At 37.2% G+C, this 25,832-nt stretch overlaps 1 protein-coding gene across 3 annotated transcripts in view; it reads left to right on the plus strand.

The window, feature by feature from the left end:
* The window catches only part of CA10 (carbonic anhydrase 10), an 850,317-nt gene that overhangs the window by 267,401 nt on the left and 557,084 nt on the right, over positions 1 to 25,832 (plus strand). For all 3 annotated transcript variants that reach the window (XM_040244303.1, XM_040244304.1, XM_040244305.1), the window contains one exon: positions 23,356 to 23,498. In XM_040244303.1, coding sequence (XP_040100237.1) covers positions 23,356 to 23,498 — 143 coding nt within the window. The remainder of the gene's footprint in view (positions 1 to 23,355; positions 23,499 to 25,832) is intronic.

A 25,832-nucleotide genomic window follows, 5' to 3' on the forward strand; every position in this document is an offset into this window, starting at 1 on the left:
TTTGGTAACCCAACTTTGAATTTTTGCATCGATGATAATGCTATCAAATACTCATTTCTTCTGGTATTCATACTTCAGAATCCTGATAAATAAGACTGTATCCATAGATTTGGATCTTCCCTTCCCACTTCATCTGGGAAGAGTGATCAGACATTAAATAGATATCCTGAACAAAGCCAGATACCTGGTCTGTCATAAAATAAATACTCTGTAAAATGCAGTCCTCCCTATTCCTAATCTTTTGTCTCTTCTTCCACTAGTGTATATCAAGTTTTGTATACCTTTTATTCTTGTTTTTAAATGAAACTATATTATCTATGAATTTATTATATAGCAGGCACTGAGTGTAACAACAATGACTGAATAGAAGTCTGTTTTCAAAAAAAAAAATTCCTATTTTTTATGGAAACAGACATGTACAAAATTACAAGTTGTATTAATATCAAATATTAATAATAAATGCAAGAAGTTGTATTAATATTAAAATAAAGACTGCTCTAGTTGTACAAAGGCAGGGCATGAGATCCATCAAAAGTGTCAAAAGTGGAAGAAATAACAGATTTGGAAACCTTCCTAGTGAGGTCTCTTTGACCTTAATTTTTAAAAATGAGAAAGTTCTCTTTGCACGGACTATTGGGAAGGTCATTCTAGACAATGGTTCCATTGTGGGCAGTATAGGTTAGTGGAACCACAAAGAACTTATTCGGGCTGAACATATTTTAGGGAGCCAAGTGGTGAGATGAGTCAAAATAGCACTAAATCTATTTCACTGCTGATGTCTTTTCAAGTAGAAATGTTTTCTTTAAAGGTTCCTGAAGAGAAAAACATCAAATAAACAACTTAACCTTACATCTAAAGCAACTGGAGAAACAAGAACAAACAAAACCTAAAGTTGTAAGAAAGAAATAGTAGTAGAAGGAAAGACATCATAAAGATAAAAGCAGAAATAAATGAAATAGAAACAAATAGAAACAAACAAAAAAAGATCAGTGTAAAATCTGGTCATTTAAGATGATAAATAAAATTGATAAATCTTTAGCTAGTCTCATCAGGAAAAAGCAAAAAGGCTCAAGCCAATAAAATTAGAAATGAAAAAGGAAAAGTTACAACTACCACCAAGCAATAAAAAAGATGATAAGAGACTACTAGAAGCAACTATGTGCCAATAATACCTGCCAAGCATGCTAAAGTCGCTTTAGTTGTGTCCTATTCTGTGTGACCCTATGGACTATAGCCTGCCAGGTTCCTCTGTCCATGGGATTCTGCAGGCAAGAATACTGGAGTGAGTTGCCATGCCCTCCTCCAGGAGATCTTTCACACCTAGGTACTGAACTCATGTCTTACATCTCTTGCTTTGGTAGGCAAGTTCCTTACCACTAGTGTCACCTGGAAAGCCCATATGCCAATGAAATGGATGACAGAGAAGAAATGGATGAATTCTTAGAAGACAAACCTTCCTAAGACTGAACCAGGGAGAAATATAAAGTATGAACAGATCAACTACAAGTACTGAAATTGAAACTGTGATAAAACTGTGATTTAAAAACTTCCAACAAACAAATGTCCAGGATCAGATGGTTTCACAGATGAATTCTGTCAAACATTTATAGAAGAGTTAGCACTTATCCTTTGAAAACTCTTTCAAAACATTGCAGAAGGAGTATTCCCAAACTCATTCTATGAAGTTATCATCATCCTGATACCAAAAGCAGACAAAGGTATCACCAAAAAAAAGAAAGAAAGAAAATTACAGGCCAATATCAATGATGAACAGAGATACAAAAATCTTCATCACAATGCTAGCAAACTAAATCCAAAAACAGATTAAAAGGATCATACACCATAATCAAATGAGATTTATCCCTTGGATGCAAAAATCCTTCAGTATATGCAAATCAATCAATGTGATACACTGCATTAACAAACTGAAAAATAAAAACCTTATAATCATCTCAATAGACGCAGAGAAACGTTTTGACAAATTTCAACACCCATTTGTTATATGAAACATAATTTGAAAAAAAATATTTGAACACCAATGTTCATAACAGCATTATTTACAATAGCCAAGACATAGAAGTGACCCTAATATCCATTGACAAGGGAATGGATTAAGAAGGTGTGAAGGGGATTGGGGAGGACGTCCAAGATAGCAGAGGAATAAGATGGGGAGATGACCCCAGACTTCCAAATTAGCAGTCCAATCTCCCTAGAATTGGGCAGGGCAAAAGATAAAAAAGATAAGAGATTTGAGGGTGAAGACCTGCACCCCACAAAGCAAGTTATGAAGGAAGAAATTTTTCTGCATGCTCAGAAACCTCCTCACAGGTGGGAGGAAATTTCAGAACCTAGGAGGGGCCTATAGCAGTGAGTGCTCAGAAGGCAAAATGGAGAGACTCCACTATAGAGTTTGTTGCCAAGCAGGACTTCCCACCCTAAAAGTGGCTGACAGGCCTGTGCCCACAGCAGGAAGTGGAGGCAGAGTGCTGAGGCTCAGTCCTGGGTGTCAGGTCCCAGGGAAAGGGTTGTGGTTGGGTGCTGCAAGGATACTCTGAGGGGGCTAATCCAACACAGCGGGGTGTCTCAGAGAAGCAAGGACACTCTAAATTCACTGTTGGCCACCAAAATCAGCAAAACCAGTATGAGCAGTAGCAGCAGGACTAGACATGACTGCAGTTTATGATCCCAGAGGGTGAAACATAAGCCACTGCCAAAGTAGCTACAACCAGGCTGTGAGCAGGCAAGGGTTACTGCCCACACATGGCTAGGAGCCTGAGCAACTTGGCTGTACTTAGGGTTCCATGAACTGGAGCCAGTTCCTTTGGGAGGGCACATGACCTGCCTCAGACTGTAACAACATCTAGTGGGTCTCTACCACTGCAGGCACTCCCCATAATCCCAGTTGTGGTTGTCATACCCCTTCCTCTCCCCAGCTCAAGTTAGCAAGTGACCCCAAATAAGCTTTGGCCCTGGCCCCCTCTTGCCTAGGCAGTGAAGTGACAACAGAGGGTGGCCCACAAGCAGAGCTGAACCCACAACCAAAGAGGAACACCATGGGCTCAATGACAGAAGAGGAAGATAATTAGCTCCTGTAGCTGCAGGTACAATGGGTTAAATCCTTACAATTAGGCTGAGACTGGTCTTTAGGGGCAAATGTGGACTTTGGGAGCAAGTATAACCTGGAGTAAGTTCAGATCTGAAACTAAGCTGATCTCATACTGCCCACAACAGGTCCAGAGACCTTTCTAGAAATATTGAAGGACTTTCTGAATAGGGAGATTGACTGGAATACACTACGTGGAGTGGAAAAAACAAAAACAAAAACAAAAACAGAGGAATCGCAAGAGCAGTCCTCTTACTACTACTCAATATATGATTTTGTCACTTTTTTCTTTTAAATATTGTTCTAATATTGTTTTCTATATTATTCCTTTTTTTTATTTTTATAACCTATTTCCTTTTTAAGAACATCTTATTTTCAAATAAATTCAATTTATTTTATTCCCCTGTTTTTACAATACACTTTATTTATATTTCATCTTTTCCATGGTACTGATTTTGTATTCTTGCTGGTCTAGTTTTTTGTATTCATTCTCAGTTATGAGTTCCTTTATTGACTTCATTACTCTCTTCATTTTTGACTCTTGTTTTTATCATTTGTTGTTGTTGTTCTCTTTTTTCCTCTTATTTTCTCTTAGTAGGAGTGTGAATTTCTTTGTGTATTCTGGGCTGGTAAGTGTTGCATTCACCACTGGTCTTAGGGTTTTGTCTTCTGTACTGTGTGGACTGTGAATTCTTGGTGCAACAGTAATCAGTTGGGCCTGAACCACCGAGATGGGAGAACCAAGTCCAGGACATTAGACCACTACAGAATTCCTGACCCCATGGAACATTAATCAGTGAGAGCTCTCTCAAAGGCCTCCATCTCAACACTGAGATCAAGCATCACCTGAAGACCAGCAAGCTCCACTGCCAGAGGTACCATGCCAGTACTTTAGCAAAACAAGAACACAACCCTGCACATTAGTGGACAGGCTGCCCAAAGTCATACCAAACCCCAAAACACTACTGGACATGACAATGCACTTCGGATAGACAAGACCCAGTTCCACACACCAGAACACAGACATGAGTCCTACCAACCAGAAAACCTTCAAAAGGCTCTGGTCCAACCCGACCCACAGGAGGAAGACTCCATAATTAAGAGGACTATGAACTCCCAGCATACAGAAAGGAGACCCCAAACATAACAAAGTAAACAAAGTGAAAAGACAGACAAATATGCAGCAGAGAAAGGAATATTATAAAACCCACAAGACCAAGCAAATGAAAAGGAAAAGGCTGTTTACCTAAAAAAAATAAAAATACAGAGTAACGATAGTAAAGATGATCCAAAATCTTGAAAATAAAATGGAGGCACAGATAAATAGGCTGGAGGCATGAATCAAGAAGCAACAAGAAATGTTCCACAAGGACCTAGATGAAATAAACAATAAACAATCAGAAATGAATAACAAAAATACTGACATTAAAACTACACTAGAGTGAACCAATAGCAGAATAATTAAGGCAGAAAAATGGATAAGTGAGCTGGAAGATAGGATGATGGAAATAACTGAAGCAGAACAGAATAAACAAGAGAATAAAAAGAAGTGAGAACAGTATCAGAGACCTAGGGGACAATAATAAATGCACCAACAATCAAATTATGGGGTAAGAGAAGAAGGAAAAAAATAAAGAATATGAGAAAATATGTGAGGAGATTATAGTTGAAAAATTCATGAACATGGGAAAGGAAATAGTTATCCAGGTCTAGGGAGCCCAGAGGGTCCCATACAGGTAAACTCAAGGAGAAACATGCCAAGACACATATTAATGAAACTGACAAAACTTCAACACAAAGGAAAAAAAAAAAGCAACAAGGGAAAAGCAACAATAACTTACAAGGGGATCCCCATAAAGCTAATGGCTGATCTTTCAGTGGAATCTCTGCAGGCCAGAAGGGAGTGGCAGGATATAGTTAAAGTGATGAAAGAGAAAAACCTACAATGATTACTCTACAATGAGTTCCACCAAGGAACTCGTTGAGATTCAAAGGAGAAACCAAAAACTTGACAGACAAACCACATTTAAGAGAAGTCCACACCACCAAGCCAGATTTACAACAAATGACAAGGGAAATTCTCTAGACATAATACATAAGTGATAGAAAAGGCCTAAAAACGCCTCAAAATAAAATAGTAATACTATCATACATATCAATAATTACCCTAAATGGAAATGGATTAAATACTCCAACCAAAAGTCACAGATTGGCAGAATGGATACAAAACAAGACCCCTATATATACTGTCTATAAGAGACCAACCTCAGACCTAGACATACATACAGACTGAAAGTGAGAAGCCTAAAAGAGATATTCATACAAATTGAAATCAAAGGAAAGCAAAAGTAGCAATACTTATATCAGATAAAACATACTTTAAAATAAAGCTCATTACAAGAGACAAGAAAGGACACTATATAATGATCAAGAGATCAATCCAAGAAGATAAGACAACTATAAATATACATGTCCCCAACATAGTGGCACCTCAATGCATAAGGCAAATGCTGTACTGTATGCTGTGCTTTGCTGTGCTGTGCTGTACTAAGTTGCTTCAGTCGTGTCTGACTCTTTGCGACTCTATGGACTGTAGCCCACCAGGTTCCTCTGTTCATGGGATACTCTAGGCCAGTATACTGGAGTGGGTTGCCATGACCTGCTCCAGGGGATTTTCCTGACCCTGGGATTGAACCCGTGTCTGTTTTGCCTTCTGCATTGGCAGGCAAGTTGTTTCCCACTAGCACCACCTGGAAAGCCCCAAGGCAAATGCTAACAACCATTAGATGGGAAACCAACAGTAACACAACAATAGTGGGGGACTTTAATCCTCCGTTCACACTAGTGGACAGATCATCCAGACAGAAAATTAATAAGAGAAAAGAAGCTTAAAATGATACATTGCACTAGTTGGACCTAATTGATATCTACAGGATATTTCATCCAAAAAGAGTATATTTCCTTTTTTTTCTCAAGCACACTTGCAACATTCTCCATGATAGATAGCACACCTTGTGTCACAAATCAAGCCTTGGCAAACTTTTGAAAAATAGATATCATTTCAAGCATCTTTTTTGACCACGATGCTGTAAGATTAGAAATCAACTACAAGGAAAAAACTATAAAACACACACACACACACACACGGAGGCTAAACAACACACTTCTGAATAAATGAGAGGTCATTGAAGTGATCAAAGTGGGAATCAAAAAATATCTTAGAAACGAATGACAAACAAAACATGACAGCTCAAAACTTACAAAATACACCAAAAGCAGTGCTAAGAGGGAAGTTTATAGCAATATAACCCTACCTCTCAAAACAAACAAACAAAAAAACTTCAAATAAACAATCTAACCTTACACATAAAGCACTAGAAAAAGAATACCAAAGTAACCTTGAAGTTAGAATAAGAAAATAAATCCTAAATATCAGAGCAAAAATAAATGAAAAAGAAATTAAGGAGACTGTAGTAAAGATCAATTAAACTAAAAGGTGGTTTTTGGAGAAGATAAACAAAATTGAAAAACCATTAGTCAAACTCATAAAAAAACTAAAATGAATATAATTAGAAAAGAAAGATATAATAGAAAACACAGAAATAAAAATGATCATAAGAGAGTACTACAAGAAACTATATGCCAATAAAATGAACAAACTCAAAGAAATGGGCAAATTCTCAGGAAAAAAAAAAAAAAAACATTATAACCTTCCAAAACTGAACCACGGAAAAATAGAAAATAAAAGCAGACCTATCACAAGCACAGAAATCAGAATTCTAAGTAAAGATCTTCCAACAAACAGAAGTCCACGGCCAGACGGTTTAGCAGGTGAATTCTAGCAAAAGTTTAGAGAAGAGCTAAAACCTATCCTGCACAAAATCCTTCAGAAAATTAAAGAGGAAGGAAAATTCCCAAACTTGTTCTACAAGGCCACTATCACTCTGATAGCAAAACCAGACAAAACTGCCACAATAAAGAAAATATCACTGGTGAACGTTGTATCACTGGTGCAAAAATCCTCAACTGGTGAAAAAAAAAAATCACTGGTGCAAAAATCCTCAACAAAATTATAGCAAAGAGAATCCAAAAACACATTATAAGGATCATACATCATGATCAAGTGGGCTTTATCCCATGTATGCAAGGATTCTTCAGTATATGCAAATCAATCAATGTAATACACTATGTTAAAAGTTTGAAAGATAAAATCCATGTGATCATCTCAACAGATACAGAGAAAGCTTTCCACAAAATTCAACACCCATTTTTGACAAAAATTCTCCAGAAAGTAGGCATAAAAGGAACATTTGTGTGCATGCCTACTTGCTTCAGTCATGACCAACTCTTTTGTAACCTCGTGGACTGCAGCCAGCCAGCCTCCTCTCTCCACGGCATTCTCCAGACAAGAATACTGGAATTGGATTGTCGTGCCCTCTTCCAGGGGATCTTTGACTCAGGGATCAAACTGATATCTCTTACATGCCTGCATTTGCAGGTGGGTTCTTTACAACTAGTGCCACCTGGGAATTCAATCCTGAATATTCATGGGAAGGGCTGATGCTGAAGCATAAAGGAATCCAGATTAGAAAAGAAGAAATAAAACCCTCACTGTTTGAAGATTGAAGATGACATGATACTATACATAGAACATAGAACACCCTAAAGATGCCACCTGAAAGTTATTACAGCTAATAAATGATATAGTAACTTGCACAATATAAAATTAGTACACAGAAATACCTTGCATTCCTGTACACTAACAATGAAAACTGGCTTCCCAGGTGACGTTAGTGTTAAAGAACCTGCCAGCCAATGCAGGAGACATGAGAGATGCAGATTTAATCCCAGGGGTTGGAAAGATCCCCTGGAGGAGAGCACAGAAACCCATTCCAGTATGCTTGCCTGCAGAATCCCATAGACAGAAGAGCCTAGCGGGCTTCAATCCAGTTGATCACAAACAGATGGACCCAACTGAAGCTACTTAGAACACATGCAACAATGAAAATCAGAAAGAGAAAGAACAATACCATTCACCATTACAACCAAAAAATACTTGGGAATAAACCTACCTAAAAAAAACGAAAGACCTGTATGTAGAAACCATAAGACACTGATGAAAAAAAAAAAAAAAATCAAAGACAACACAAACAGATGGAGAGAAATACCATCTTCTTGGATTGGAAGAATCTATATTGTGAAATGACTGTATTACCCAAAGCAATCTACAGATTCAATGCAATGTGTTTCAAACCACCAATGGTATTTTTCACATCACTAGAGCAAAAAAAAAAAAAAAAAAGCACAATTTGTATGGAAACATGAAAGAACTCAAATAGTCAAAGCAATCTTGATAAAGAAAAATGGAGCTGGAGGAATCAACCTTACTAACTTCAGATAAATACTGTAAAGCTCCTATCACCAAGATAGTATGATACTGGCACCAAAAAACAAAAATATAAACCAATGGAACAAGATAGAAAGTGCAGAGATAAACCCATGCTACTATGGACAACTAACATTTCACAAAAGATTGAAGAATATACAATGGAGATAAGACAAACTCTTCCTTAAATGATGCTGGGAAAAATAGATAGCTACATGTAAAAGAATGAAGCTAGAACACCGCCTAATACCATACACAAAAATAAACTCAAAATGGATTAAAGATTAAATATAAGGCTAGATACTGTAAAACTCCAAGAATATAGGCACCACACTGCTTTATGTAAATCACAGAAAGATCGTCCATGACCCACTTCCAAGAATAATGGAAATGAAAAAACAGAACAAAAACAAAAATACAAAGAAACAACAACAACACAAAAATCAAATAAACAAGTGGAACTGAATTAAACATAAAAGATTTTTTACCACAAAGGAAACTATAAACAACATGAATAGACAACCCTCAGAATCAGTTTAGTTCAGTCGCTCAGTCATGTCCGACTCTTTGTGACCCCATGGACTGCAGCACGCCAGGCCTTCCTGTCCATCACCAACTCCCAGAGTTTACTCTAACTTGCGTCTATTGAGGTGGTGATGCCATCCAACCATCTCATCCTCTATGGTCCCCTTCTCCTCCTGCCCCCAATCCCTCCCAGCATCAGGGTCTTTTCAAATAAGTCAGCTCTTCACATCAGGTGGCCAAAGTATTGGAGTTTCAGCTTCAACATCAGTCCTTCAAATGAACACCCAGGACTGATCTTTAGGTTGGACTGGTTGGATCTCCTTTCTGTCCAAAGGAGTCTCAAGAGTCTTCTCCAACACCATAGTTCAAAAACATCAATTCTTCAGTGCTCAGCTTTCTTTATAGTCCAATTCTCACATCCATACATGACTACTGGAAGAAAACATAGCTTTGACTAGATGGACCTTTGTTGGCAAAGTAATGTCTCTGCTTTTTAATATGCTAAATTGGTCCTAGCTTTTCTTCCAAGGACCAAGCATCTTTTAATTTCATGGCTGCAGTCAACATCTGCAGTGATTTTGGAGCTTAAAAAATAAAGTCTGTCACTGTTTCCATTGCTTCCCCATCTATTTCCAATGAAGTGATGAACTCGATGCCATGATCTTAGTTTTCTGAATGCTGAATTTTAAGCCAACTGTTTTACTCCCCTCTTTCACCTTCATCAAGAGGCTCTTTAGTTCTTCACTTTCTGCCATAGGCTGTGGCAGAATGGGAGAATATAATAGCAAATGAAACATCTGATAAAGGATTAATCTCCAAAATACATAAGCAGCTCATGCAGCTCAATACCAGAAAAACAAACAACCCAGTTAAAAAAATCAATAGAAGACCTAAACAGACATTTCTCCAAAGAAGTCATACATATGACTAATACACACATGAAAATATGCTCAACAATGCTCAGTGTTAGAGAAATGCAGGTCAAGATTTCAATGAGGTATTACCTCACAATGTTGGAGAGTGTGTGGTGAAAACCGAATGCTCTTACTTTTTTTGTGGGAATGTAAATTGATACAGCCACTATGGAAAACAGTATGAAGATTCCTTAAAAAACTAGGAATAAAACTACCATATGACCCAACAATTCCACTACGTGGCATACACCCTGGGGAAATCATTATTGAAAAAGATGCATGTAACCCAATTTTTATTGCAGCACTATTTACCGTAGCTAGGATATGGAAACAACCTTGCTGTCCATCAACAGATGAATGGATAAGGAAGATGTAGTATAAATATTCAATGGAATATTACTCAGTCATATAAAGGTGCACATTTGAATCAGTTTCAATGAAATGGATGAACCTAGAGAGTATTATACAGAGTGAAGTAAGTCAGAAAGAGAAAAATAAATGTTGTATTTCAATACACATATATAGAATCTAGGAAGATTGTACTGATGAATCTATTTTCAGGGAAGCAATGGGATGAGATGCAGACATAGAGAACAGACTTGTGAACACAATGGGGGAAGGAGAGAAGGGACAAATTGAAAGTGTAACATTGAAACATATACATTACCATATATAAAATATATAGCCACTGGGGATTTGCTATATGATGCAGCGAGCTCAAGCCTGTGCTCTGTGACAACCTAGAGGGGTGGGACATGGGACAGAAGTTCAAGAAGGAGGGAACATATATACACCTATAGCTGATTCATGTTGATGTTTGGCAGAAACCAACACAATATTGTAAAACAATTTTCCTTCAATAAAAAATAAATAAATTTACTCAAAATACAGAGAAAAAAAAAAAGCCATGGTACATGTATGCAATGGACTATTACTCAGCCATAAAAAAAGAATGAAATTATGCCATTTGTAGCAACAGGAATATACCTAGAGATGGTTATGCTGAGTGAAGTAACTCAGAGAAAGACAAACATGAAATTATATAGAATTTTCCTTTTTTTATTATTTATTTATTTTTTAATTTTACTTTACAATTCTGTATTGGTTTTGCCATACATTGACATAATGTGCAAATGAACTTATTTGAAAAACAGTGGGTCACAAAACAAACTTATGGTTAGCAGGGGGAAAAGAGGGGAGGGATAATTTGGAATATTGGGATTGATATATACAGACTACTATATCTAAAATGGATAAAAAATAATAGCATACTATATATATAGTACAAGGAACTCTATTCAATACTCTAATGACCTGTATGGAAAAAGAATCTAGAAAAGCATGGTTATATGTATAACTGATTCATTTTGTTGTATACCTGAAACTAACATAATAATATAAATCACATTTACTCTAATAAAATTATTTTAAAAATTTCTAGAGAGATTTAATCTTGATCACTTCATGAATTATCTTTTATAGGCCTAGGTCCTGTAATCAGGTGCTGTACTATGTCTAAGTTTCTGATCTTGAGGTGCTTGCTTCTACTTAGTAAATTATATTAATAAATTTACAAAACATTGAACAATATAACCAGGTATAATTAAATGTGAAATTATGTGGCATCTTACCAGCTTCTCTAGAAATCTAGAGTGAAGACTTAACCAGTAAAGGATGATTTATGGAAGGACTAGAATTCAAATTAGCAATTGTAGAATGTATATCATTTGATCATAGAAGCTCAAGAGATGCAGAATAAAAATGTGAAACCTAAAAATTCAAACTCATAGACCTATAGAACAGAACAGCAGCTGAAGAATGGGGACATGTCTGGCTATTTGCAGCCCAATGGCCTGCAGTATCTGAGGCTTCCCTGTCCTTCACTATCTTCCAGAGTTCACTCAAACTCATGTTCATTGAATCAGTGATGCCATCCAACCATCTCATTCTCTGACATCCCCTTCTCCTTCTGCCTTCAATCTTTCCAAGCATCAGGGTCTTTTCCAATGAGTTGGCTCTTTGCATCAGATGGCCAAAATACTGGAGTTTCAGCTTTAGTATCAGTCCTTCCAATGAATATTCAAGGATGATTTCCTTTAGGATTAGTTGATTTAATATCCTTGCTGTTCAAAGGACTCTCAAAAGTCTTATCCAACATCACAGTTGAAAGGCGTCAGTTTTTCAGTTCAAAGCTTTCTTTATGGTCCAGGTTTCACATCTGTACATGATTACTGGAAAAACCTTAACTTTGGCTATATGAACATTTGTTGGCAAAGTGATATCTTTGCTTTTTAATGCGCTGTCTAGGTTTGTCATAGCATTTCTTTGAAGTAGGAAGCATCTTTTAATTTCATGGCAGTATCCACAGTGATTTTGGAGCCCAAGAAAATAAAGTATGTCACTGTTTTCATTCTTTCCCCATTATTTGCCTTTAAGTGATGGGACAAGAGGCCATAATCTTAGCTTTTTGAATGTTGAGTTTTAAGCCAGCTTTTTCACTCTTCTCTTTCACCTTCACCTCTTTAGTTCTTCACTTTCTGCCAGAGGGGTGGTGTCATTTGCATATCTGTGTTTTTTAATATTTCTCCTAGCAATTTTGATTCCAGCTTGAGCTACATCGATCCTGGACTTTGCGTGATGTACTCTGCATATAAGTTAAATAAGTAGGGTGACCGTACACAGCTTTGACATCCTCCTTTCCCAGTTGTGAACCAGTCCATAGTTCCACATACAGTTCTAACTATTGCTTCTGGACCTGCATACATGTTTATCAGGTGACAGGTAAAGTGGTCCAGTATTCCCATCTCTTTAAGAATTTTCCACAGTTTGTGGTGATCCACATGGTCAAAGGCTTTAGTATAGTCAATGAAGCAGAAGTAGATGTTTTCTTAAATTGCAGTGCTTTTTCTATGCTGCAACAGATATTGATCTCGGGTTCCTCTACCTTTTCTAAATCTAGCTTGTACATCTGGAAGTTCTTGTCTCACATATTGTTAAAGCCTAGCTTGAAGGTTTTTGAGCATTGAGTTTCTAGCATGTGAAATGAATGCAATTGTGTGATAGTTTGAACATTCTTTGGCATTGCCTTCCTTTGGGATTGGAATGAAAACTGACCTTTTCCAGTCCTATGGCCACTGCTGAGTTTTTCAAATTTCCAGCAAATTTCCTGAATGCAGTACTTCAACAGCATCATCATTAGGATTTGAAGTAGCTCAACTGGAATTCCATCACCTCCACTAGCTTTGCTCATAGTAATGCTTCCTAAGGTCCACTTGACTTCACATTCCAAGGTGTCCAGCTCTAGGTGAGTGATCACACTATTGTGGCTACCTGGGTCATTAAGATGTTTTCTGTATAGTTCTTTTGTGTATTCTTGCCATCTCTTCTTAATATCTTCTGTTTCAGTTACATCAATACCATTTCTGTCCTTTATTGTATCCATTTTTGCATAAAAATAGTATTTTCCTTGATATTTTTCTAGTTTTCTTGAAGAGATCTTGTCTGTTCCATTCTATTCCTTTCCTCTATTTCTTTGCACTGTTCACTTCAGAAGTCTTTCTTATCTCTCCTTGCTGTTCTTTGGAGCTCTGCATTCAGATCGGTTTATCTTTCTTTTTTTCCCCTTTGCCTTTCACATCTCTTATCTTCTCAGCTATAGTAAGACCTACTCAGACAACCATTGTGTCTTTCTGCGTTTATTTTTCTTGGGGCTGGTTTTGATCACCACTTTCTGTATAATGTTACAAACCTCCATCCATATGTCTTCTGGCACTCTATCAGATCTATTCCCTTGAATCTACTTGTCACTTTCACTGTATAACCATAAGGAATTTGATTTAGGTCAACCTAAATGGCCCAGTGTTTTTCCCAATGACCCAACCATTGGTGACAAGGAATACGAAGTTGAATAGTTCTAAGCAGTTTTGAATTATTGTGTGTGCCAAGCATTGGAATGGGAACTGAGAGTGTAATGATGGCACAGAATCAGAGTTCTAGAGCTAAAGGCAACAGTAATATTATATTAATCTTATTGTATACTAAATTCTGTTGTGAACAACAGATTTAGCCCATTTTCCAGTCATGGTTCTTCTTTGTATGCTCAGCTCTCATGCCGTTTGTGATGTGAAACATTCCCTGGAGTTGGGGAATTTATCTAAGGAATTATTGCAAAAAGTAAAGTACATGGCACTGGGAATCTGGATTAGGCTGGTGGTAGGTACCTAGGTTGGACAAGAATCATTCCAAAGTGGAGAACTCACCCAGATTTGATCTTTGATAAGATTGTTGGGGATGATAGAGATCTACAGCTAGTGAAATGCCTGCATGTTTTCTTGCTTGCTAACAGGAAGCATGGTGATCAAGAGTCAAATAGGAATGTTAAGAAGAGAAGTTAAATGTGTTGGTAGAAGTCACTATGTTATAGACGCTAAATCTAGCATCTCAACAGAAAATACATGCAGGCTTATTGAATAATCCATCCCAGTGCAGAACTGGGAAAAGACCAACAGATCATTTGTGTGTGTTTTTTTTTTCCCTGTTTAGTGACTGATTCTACTGTATTTGGGTCCCAGGATTCAGTGATGGCATGGAGATTAATTTTCCTGATGCATTATGAAGATAATAAAGCCCTTACTTTTGCAAATGGTAACGAAAATGCCTTAAATACCTGCCAAAGTCAAGACAGACTGAAACTGCTTGAGATTTCTGTAAGGTTACATGAATGTGAACACACTGAATTGCAAATGACTAGTCATCTTCATACACATCTGGGCAGCAGGGCTCTCACAATTTGCCAAATTTTGACATGTGCATAATATGTAACTTTGTACATACATAAAAACAGAGTGAGAATTAGAGGGAGAGAAAGTCTACAATATGGATATGGATATAGGGCACTCAACTAGATATGGATAAAGGGCACTGTATTCTGAAATATCCACATGTTTTGCAGGATTTTAAGTGTTTCACCAGATGTTTGAATTTATATGGAATAGTTGTCCAATGGCATGTTGGTAATTTTTCAGAATTTAGAATAGTTAAGTTTCTAGAGTCACTAATTCTAGCAAATTTCCCTGGAGCATTTATGGTCTTTTAGAGGTAGCCGGGGAAAGAGAGCAGAAAGTCTGATCTCATAAATAATCTTAAAATTTACTATGCTCAAAACAATATGGCACTAACATAGGAATATAAATATAGTTTGGATAATCCAGAAAAATTGGAAAAAATCTAATGTAATCTATATGGAAACTTAATATGTGATAAAAGTAACACTCAATTTGGTCACAAATGATCATTTATTTAATTAATAATAATGGCTTATTCACTTTATGTCTGGGAAAAATCTTAAACCCCTGTGTCATAGTATAAGATAAAATTGTAGAAATTATAACAATAAATTATTTTTAACATTTAGAAAAATGTTTATATACTCTAGTTGGTTATGCAATATGAAATAATAGAGAAAACAGAGAATCTTATTCACAAAAAGATGGATAAATCTAACCATATAAAATTTTAAATATCCCTAGATAACCAAATGTCAAAAATGAACTTAAAAGTTACGTAATAGGCTAGGAGAAAATATTTATACCATGTGACAGAAGGCTAATATTTCTAGAATCCAAATAATAGGTAAAAATGACATAAAAGCATAAATAGTCCAGAGAAAAATACATGAAGAATATGATCAAAAGAGAAATGAAAATAGCTAATGAGTATATGACAAGATACTCATCCTTGGCAGTAGTTAAGAAATGCAAATTAAATCAGTGAAATTCCATGCTTCCTGTTAGATTGCCACAACTAAATAAACAAACAAATATAGCCTATTATACAGAGTGAAGTAAGTCAGAAAGAGAAAGACAAATATCATGGTATATTAACACACATTTATGGAATCTAGAAAAATAGTACTGAGGATCTTACTTCAGTTCAGTTCAGTTCAGTAGCTCAGTCGTGTCCTACTCTTTGTGACCCCATGAATTGCAGCAAGCCAGGCCTCCCTGTCCATCACCAACTCTCGGAGTTCACTCAAACTCATGTCCATCGAGTCGGTGATGCCATCCAGCCATCTAATCCTCTGTTTTCCCCTTCTTCTCCTGCCCCCAAACCCCTCCCAGCAATGTGTTTTCGATGAGTCAACTCTTCTCATGAGGTGGCCAAAGTACTGGAGTTTCAACTTTAGCATCATTCCTTCCAAAGAACACCCAGGACTGATCTTCTTTAGAATGGACTGGTTGGATCTCCTTGCAGTCCAAGGGACTCTCAAGAGTCTTCTCCAACACCACAGTTCAAAAGCATCAATTCTTTGGTGCCCAGCTTTCTTTATCATCCAACTTTCACATCCATACATGACCACTGGAAAAACCATAGCTTTGACTCGATGGACCTTTGTTGGCAAAGTATTGTCTTTGCTTTTGAATATGCTGTCTAGGTTGGTCATAACTTTCCTTCCAAGGAGTAAGCGTCTTTTAATTTCATGGCTGCAATCACCATCTGCACTGATTTTGGAGCCCCCCCAAAATAAAGTCTGACACTGTTTCCTCTGTTTCCCCATCTATTTCCCATTAAGTGATGGGACCAGATGCCATGATCTTCGTTTTCTGAATGTTGAGCTTTAAGCCAACTTTTTCACTCTCCTCTTTCACTTTCATCAAGAGGCTTTTTAGTTCCTATTCACTTTCTACCATAAGGGTGGTGTCATCTAGGATGTTACTTAGAGGACAGCAAAGGAGAGGGGTGAAGAGAGGGTGGGATGATTTGAGAGAAAGTATTTAAACACACACATTACCATATGTAAAATAGATAGCCAGTGGGAGTTGGATGTATGATGCAGGGAACCCAAAGAAGGTGCTCAGTGACCGGCTAGAGGGTTGGGATAGGGAGGGACTTGGGAAGGAGATTTAAGAGGGAGGGGAGATATGTATCTATTCAGTTCATTTCAGTTGCTCAGTCGTGTCCAACTCTTTGCGACCCCATTAATCACAGCAGTCCAACACCACAGTTCAAAAGCATCAATTCTTCACTGCTCAGCTTTCTTCACAGTCCAACTCTTGCATCCATACATGACCACTGGAAAAACCATAGCCTTGACTAGACAGACCTTTGTTGGCAAAGTAATGTATACGTATGGTCAATTCATGTTAATGTGCGACAAAAATCATCACAGTATTATAAAGTAATTTTCCTCTAGTTAAAGTTTGTTTGTTTGTTTTTTAGAAGAAAACAATGCAACTCTTCCCCCCCTCCCCCCCCGCCCCCCCACCAAATAAACAAGCAAATAGCATTTAGAGTCATGGAGATTATGGGGAAATGTATTTGATAGGAACACAAGTATTCATAGACACTGCCAGTATTTTTTAAATTTATAAGGCAACATCTATTAAAATAAAGCATGTGCATACTTTGGGAAAATATTGAAGGCAAAAGAAGAAGGGAGTGACACAGCATGAGATGGTTAGATAGCATCACTGTCTCAATGGATGTGAATCTGAGCAAACTCCAGGAGATATGGAGGACACAGGAGCCTGGTGTGCTGCAGTCCATGAAGTCACAAGGAGTCAGACATGACTTAGCAACTGAATAACAACAACATACTTTGACTAAAAAATACTATTAATATGAAAAGTATATTTCATAGTTATTTATTGCAGCATTAATTTTCACAGTAAAATAAAATTGAAATAAGCTTAATGTCTTTCATCTATGAAATGGGTTTAGAAAAGCAAGGTATATTCAACCTATATTCAACCCATATGGAAGCTCTGTAGCTTTACACATGGATGAGTAACTCTGTAGCTCTTACACATGGAGGACATATATACTGTTACTTGAAGCAAACAGTCTTTTTATAAGTGGAAATTCTCCATGTATATGTATCTGAATGTGTTTATATGAGCATGGTGAAAGATGTTAAATTGTTCACACTAATTACCTTAGGATTGACATTGGAAGAGAGAAGAGGGAGATGATTACCTGTTTTATACACCTGTGTATTGTTTCACATGTTACTACACAAGCATTACTTTGGTTCCTTTGTCTGTCTGGTTATTTCTTTATCTTAGACAAAACAACTAATCTCAAATTCTAGTCCCTCTGCTTACTGGATTGCAAAAGGGAATGGCAACCAATTCCAGTATTCTTGCCTGGGAAATCCCATGGGCAGAGGAGCCTGGTTGGCTACAGTCCATGGGATCACAAAAGAGTTGGACAGAATTAAACAGCAGCAGCATCTACTTACTGGCTAAATGGTCTTGGAAAGTCACATAACCTCTTTAATCATATTTTTTCTCACCTGAAAAATAGTAATCATATTATCTCACAGAATTGTGGGGAGGATTAAGAAAAATAAGATATGTCCAATTCCTAGCACAGAGCTAGGAAAACTCCCCTCTTCCTTTTATTTAACCCTCTGTTGATGTGTTTGCAGGGATGCAAGCCAGTTACCATATTAAAACCAATCCAATACAGTAGGATGAAGCCACTGTGCAAACAAATTATTCAACAAATTCTAAAGCTAAATTAAAATTATTTTCGTTGGTGATAAAACCATCTAGGATAACCTATATCACTGTTCACTTCCTTCATTCATCTAGACATTAAGAGTTATAATAATTAATTTCATATGGCCCATTAAAAGTATGAAATTTAGTGACCAATGCTATGACCTACATTGGCTCCTATTCTGAATTCAGGTTGGGTTGTGTGGGGGTCTCAAAGCTTTCTCTCTTTCCCACCAGCTGTAATGGATATGGTAGCTCATGGTCTTTCTCCTATACATTAAAAAACTCTCCAAGTTGGAGAAGTCAGACGATTCAATGGCTTAAAATCTCCCTGCATAACAGTTATTCAAATTCCAGCAATAATTTCTCTCAGTTTCTAAGAAACTTTCATCTTTTAACTAGTATAAGACTTGCATGGCTTTGCAGCTTCTATTCATACTTTAAGGATGAATCCAAATGTCTCTTCTGCTAGAAAGGCTAATGCCAACACTTTAGGGAAGGAGCAGAGTCAGTTTACTCCCCTATCTCTATTTAGACTTTAATATTCACGTGCCTAATTGTAACATATTTTGTTATAACATGATTTGTTAGCTTGCCTGTCTTCTCACCATTAAAGGTCTCCATTAGAGTAGAGGCATTAAAAAAAAAAAAAAAACACCTGGCTCATTGGAGATGTTCTATGATTTTTAGATGAATACCATTTTATTTATTTATTTTTTATTTATTTATTTATTTATTTTACTTTACAATTCTGTATTGGTTTTGCCATACATGGAACGCATGTACACCCATGGTGGATTTATGTCAATGATGAATACCATTTTAAATAAATGGTATTGAGTAGAATATTTCCAACATTTTAAAGACTCCCAAGTGAGAGAAGGGGAAGCCCTAGTTAGAAGCCCTCCATGTAATTTGCATCAGCATCCCAACAGTGGAGAAGAGTCCAGTAGCAAAGGAATTATTCAAAGCCAGTTCCCCTCATTATATAAATCTGAAATATGAAGTGGGCCAAAACCTGCAGCAGTGAGCATTTCAAACATGCTTATTAATATTGGCTCAAAATGGAGATTTACTACAGTTGAGAATAAGGAAAGGGACCATGAATCAGCTCTGGTGAGGAAAAAGCAAAGAAAAATTCTTATTTAAAATATGTTCATATGCTTTTTAATTCTAAAATGGAGATTGCTGTATTGAAATAGAGCCTTTATTTGTAAGATTGAATTCATTGAAAATATGTTTTATGCCAGTATTCATTTTTCCAACTTTCATTTGCTTTCCTTTGGCTGAAAAGTTGAGGACTTAGTTTATTGCTTGAAAGCAAAAGATTTTCTTAGTTGAATCTCTTCATCCCTTGCTTCAAATGATTACTTGTAATGCTCTATTTGGCTTATGGGAAAATGCTGCTTTATTGGCACATATGTTGAAAAGAATAGTTTTTAAAACATTCAATTAGTGTGCCTTCAAGTTAGAATTAAAAAGAAAATAAAGCAATAAGATTAAATTCTCATAAAAACCCAACTGTTGCTTAGAAACCAATTATTTTCCTATTCAAAACTACTACAAGGGTCATCAAGCTCACTCTTGGTTGTATCCCAACCAAGGTAGACACATGTGTTTACTTCATAAATCAGACGATAACACTCCCTTGACCCAAATTCTTGGTTGCTTTCTAATACAAATCCCTGTCCCTGGTAAAATGCAAATCCCTGGTCCTCCTGGCCAAACTCATCTCATCTCATCTCATCTTATTTTTCTTCTCATGTGACTCATGAAGTTCAGATTAACTGACTTCCTCACCACAGCTTGAACACATCAGTCTCTTTTCTGTTAAGACTGTACCTCTCCTCTGCCTTGAACACCCTGTCCCCTGACATTCTTCCAAGAGTAACTGCTCTCAGTCCTTTGAGAGTCTGTTAGATGTCACTTCCAAAGAAATTATTTCTTTCCATTCTATCTAGGTTATCTCCCCTATCCATACTATATTCTATAATTCATAACTGTTTCATTTCTAGAACATATTTACAAGTAGTTCTCCTTACATGTATATGCATATATAAACTTGGAGATAAACAATAAGATGAACAATATCTCCCATATTCCTCACTAGATGACAGGATCATGAGAGCAGGAATCATATCTGTTTTACTTATTGCTGACTACCCAGAAATTATGACATTGCCTGGTATATAGTGTAGGTCCTCAGTAAATATTTGCTGCAGGAATTCTCTGTATCAAGCCTAATGCTTGGCACATAATAGGTTGCCAATAAACACTTTTCAATTGAGTCTGTTTTGTTTCAATAGAATTTAGCGAGTCCCATAAATTCCATAAATTAATTCCAAGTGCCAAACTCCCTACCATAACAGCATGGTCTCTGGAAATTCTGCTGAAACGACAAATGACAATTCAGGACAGATGAATAAGGAGGATGCCTAAAAGCTCAATCTGATGTTAGAGATTATTTTCTAGGATAAAAATACCACCAAGATAAATTTTAACTCTATCAGAATTAATCCCTCTAGTTCATTGTTCTCTGAAACTATTTCTTTCTAGTGGGAATCTTTCGGTTTTATCTGGGAGTTACCATGATGTGTTAATAAACTAACTTGAGCTTTTTGTTTCACTTGTTTTTGAAAAAGTAGTTGATAAGTTTCACTTTGAGTTTTCCAAGACTCATGCTTTAAGCAGCTGATATCACAGTCACTGCACATCCTGTATAGCTCACTAGACCCAGAGCCAAGACATTATTGGAATTTGTAGTTTATGATACAATGACAACATTAACACAGGAAAATGTTTTGGCAAGATAACAAATAGCTGTGATGAAGCAGTTAAGTTCCATTTGTTTAGGCTCTGTGAAAATTAATTTGGAAAACTTTCTAAGTCTGGTGTGTTTTCTAGTTTATATGTAAATTAAAAGACTATGTGAAAAGGATTCTAGAGATGATGCCATTCATATATTTCAGACAAGTTGTCCACTAATTAATTTTCACTCCATTTTACTTTATTTACGTTCACATTTTCCTCAAAAGTAAATTGTATCAGTCAGGCTAGAAAAGTACACCTCCATAGCCAATAAGCCATAATGACTGATGCTTTTTAAAAAAGGGCAGAAGACATACAGATGGCTAACAAACACATGAAAAGATGTTCAAAACATGGAAGCTACCAAAGGCTTATTACCATGGGTTTATCCAAATTATTTGTCATATTTCACAATAAGATGTTGAAGCATTCTTCCAAGGCTCTAAGGAAATCGTTTTTATCTCTTCTCCCACTTCTACACAATAATTGCTGTAACAGTTAAAAGGGTTATAGAATTTTGAATTTAGATGAGATTAGACATATTGTCCAGCCCAATACTTTTCTCTTTCATAGTATCTTTGGCAGATATTTGCCATATTCCTCTCTTGCCTGTTTTCTTCACCCATGACATGGGAAGGAATGATGGCTGCTGTAAATTAAAAGCTGTATTTAGTTTGAGTTCCTGAGAGAGTAGGTACTTTTGAGAGGGTTGTGACTCTATATTGTTAGGCTCATGTTCTTTACTTCCTGTGCTGCAGGCTTTGGTGCCCCTCTTCTAAAGTTTTATACACGCTTGACTTAACTGCCTCCTGTTCCCTACCCCCAGTGCTGTAACTGTTCTTACATGTATCTGCCTTCAAAATTCAACCTAACCCAGTGATGGACATGCAATAATAATTCACTGTACTGCTGATGGATGTGGTAGATGGATGAATGAATGATGACTATATAATCTCAGAGGCATGACACATGGATTCAAAGAGATATGAAGGTTGAAGATACAACTTCTGATCGTTACTGATATAAAATTAGTAGGTTAGTTACACTAGTATTCTGCTAACTTTCTTAAACAGAGTAAAATATGACTGGAAATAAGACAGAAATTTGTTTAATAGATTTTTTAATGTGACACTGAAGATAAGTGGCTGGTTTCCTTTCGGATATTTCCATTTAGCACTCAATTCCATCTTTTTCTGCTTATCAGTGAACACACCCTTCAGCTGCTGTTACATTAAGTCAAGTTGCCAAGCTGTTGTTTGGCATTGATTGCATGCATGCATGCTCAGTTGCTCAGTTGTGGCTGATTCTTTTCGACCCTATGGACTGTATCCTGTTAGTCTCCACCCTCCATGGGATCCTCCAGGCAAGAATACTGGAGTGGGTTGCCATCTCCTCCTCCAGGGGATCTTCCTCATCCAGGAGTTGAACCTGAGTCCCTGCATTGGCAAGTGGATTCTTTACCACTGAGCTACTTGGGAAGCCCCCTGATATTGATTGGGGGGGTTCATAAAATAATTCACTCCCTCAGTTTGGTCTTGACATCATAGAATAATACCTTGTATATGTTGAATGCTTTCTAGGACAAGGTTGATTCCCATATCATTCCTGTCAAACAAAGAAGCAAAGTATCAGCTAGGAGTTGCTAAATATTTAGTGCACCTCAGTATGAACAGAGGAGAAGGAAATGCCAATCCAGTCCAATGTTCTTGCGTGGAGAATTCCAGGGACAATGGAGCCTGGTGGGCTGCCATCTATGGGGTCACACAGAGTCGGACACAACTGAAGCGACTTAGAAAAACATATATATGAACAGACGATGTGGCTGGTATATGCCATCTTCTTATTATGGTATTAGTATTGACTGTACCCATCAAAGAGGCCACAGGATAGTGGGTCTGAAATAAGAATCTCTGATCTTAAGACATCATGAAGGTAAGACTTAGAGAAGCTGACCAAGATTCAGGCCAGGAAACTGCCATGACACCCAAGGATGTCTATGGGTGGGGAATATTGTGTGGCTCTCTGATTTTATGACTTTCGTGCCATAGTTCTTATTACATTGTTTCCCCAGCCTTCCACCCAGCTTGATTCTACTTTTTCTTTTTTTCCTGTTTCTAGTTCCTTCTTTCTGGGGATTGGTGAACTCAGCTTGGAATCTTTGCTCTGTGGGGAAACGGCAGTCGCCAGTCAACATAGAGACTAGTCATATGATCTTTGATCCCTTTCTGACACCCCTTCGCATCAACACTGGGGGCAGGAAGGTAAGTAGCCATGTTGCTTCCATTGTGAAGTTGAGGATAGGGGAGATGCTGATTCTGAAAGCCAAACTTCTAGTCCTTGATCTCTGTGATGAGCTTGTCTTTCCACCCAGGAGTAATATCACAGATTTCAGATCTATTGCTAACAAATATGTCTTAATCATGCTTTTTCTCTCTACCCAGTCGATTTCCATGCTTCTGATTACTTCTTTGTACTCCCTGGATGTTTCCTGAGGTCCTATCCCTTGGAAGTGAAAGGTTGTTGTATCATGCAAGGACGCCGGGATTCTTGGCCCTGAAGGAGAAGAATTCAATCGGGCCAGAGACGAGGCTTGATCACTCAGAACTTTTGTGTAATAAAGTTTTATTAAAATATAAAGGAGATAGATAAAGCTTCTGACATAGGCATCAGAAGCGGGAAGAAAGAGTACCCCGCTGCTAGTCTTCAGCTGGATTTTATATAGCCACTAGCAGTCTGTTAATGAAAGAAAGGAATGTCTTAAAACTCAGAATGGCACCAGGCCCCTCACCCATAAGATGCATTTTGGGATAATCTTGGCACCAAATGGTTCATCCTGGGCTACAAAATTATTAACTTGAATCTTGAAGAAGGGCAGATCACCATACAAATAGTTTCATTTACACAGATTAGAGGAATAATATCTGAGTATAACATACTGGTTTGTCAAGTAGGTTCTGAGCCAAGAGGCAGAAACAACTTGAAGACAGAGTTTGGGGTAAATGCATAGTACATTAGCATAGCTTAAAATAAACATTTCCATAAGAAAAAGGCATTGGTTATTCTCTAGGTCTGAGAATAGTTAACTTCAGGTGAAACCAGGAGTCATTATGGCAACACAGTATTTTAAGAGAAACCTCCTTTTAAATTTGTATAGAGACAGAAAAAATATCACTAGTTTGTTTCCTCTTGCCGCTTAAGAGAGATAAAAATGTCTGACACTTGCAGGCTGTTTCCTCCCTTTGGAGACCCCTGGCCTTCCTGCCTGTTACCCTCTCAGAAGCCCATGAAGGAAGAACAGAAAACAGTGTTTGTCACCCCTAAATATCATGCTGGGAAATTCTTCCTCTCAGAAACCTCTTTACTGGGGCTTCTTTTAACCTAAACAAAGTGAAAATCTTTTTATCAAAAGTAAAATCAGACATTTATCAACCTGTAAGGAAAAACAAACAACAATCATCTTAGGTGGTTTATGAGAAAAACAATAATTAATCTTACCAGGGCTTCCTGGGTAAGAATACTAGCTCCTGCATAGAAATGCTGAACTATGATTCCCATTCTCACACCAAAGTCCCTCCTTTTCTCCCCCCCACCTCTCCTCCCCCCATGATAAGCTTCTCCTTAGTTTATAGAAGAGTATAATATCCATGGGGTCTTCTCATCACAGGAATCTAGCATTTATTTTGCTACCTTTTACTGTTGAGTATGTTGTTGAAGGTGGAAAAAAAATACAGAAAATTGTGTTTGAAGGTGACTTAGCTATTGTGAACTTCAAGAGAAATGGAAAATCATTTATGTGTGAGAAACTGTGGTTAAAATTATGGATAACTTTTGCTATTGCTAGTAACTGATTTTCCAGGGTTTGGGCTCCTTGGGGTCTGATTTCTACACCGCTTATACCGTCGGTTCACCTTGTTTACCACAAGTTTGTAAGCAATCTTTTTTGCTTTCTGACTTTTTATTTCCTTGTCATGTAGTTTTCACACACATACAGAAAAGTCAATTGGCCCATCAAAACGCTGTTAGCAACCTTGATTCAGGTCACAAAGCAAGTTTCAAAAGATCTTGTGATTGATACTATTCAGCTAAGTAGAGTTTGTGTGCTGTTTTAAATATGACTTAGGAAGCATTTTTATTAAAAGGTCCTATAAAAAAGGCCTTATTTCGTGTAGTTTATTGTTCCGATTCTGTGAAAAACTAACCTGCCTTAATTATTCTTCCATTCACAGTTTTATTTTTGCAAAGCCTAAGGGGAACTTGAATTGGGTGCAATATATACCTTTCTCTAAAAAGCTGATCATTCAAGTCATCGTAACCATGTATAGGTTCCCTTACCAGTATATTTAAAAAGGCAATTTTGAGTATTCAGCCATTCTTTCTTTCTTGAAGAGGGTGATTGAGGGAATAACTGTACCCCAGGCAAAGGGAAAATTCTAAACATGTAACCATACACACACACAAAGTAGATAGAAGGTTGGTACCTGAATTCCAGAGATTACCTGAAAGATGGCGAGAAACGCTGAAGCACAGAGACTGAAGAGGAGTTAATGAGGGGATACGTATGGAAGAGTAATGTGAGGTGAGATCCTGATGCTGTG

This window comes from Oryx dammah, unplaced genomic scaffold (genome assembly GCF_014754425.2).
Source record: "Oryx dammah isolate SB20612 unplaced genomic scaffold, SCBI_Odam_1.1 HiC_scaffold_8, whole genome shotgun sequence".
In the NCBI taxonomy this organism is placed as follows: Eukaryota; Metazoa; Chordata; class Mammalia; order Artiodactyla; family Bovidae; genus Oryx; species Oryx dammah.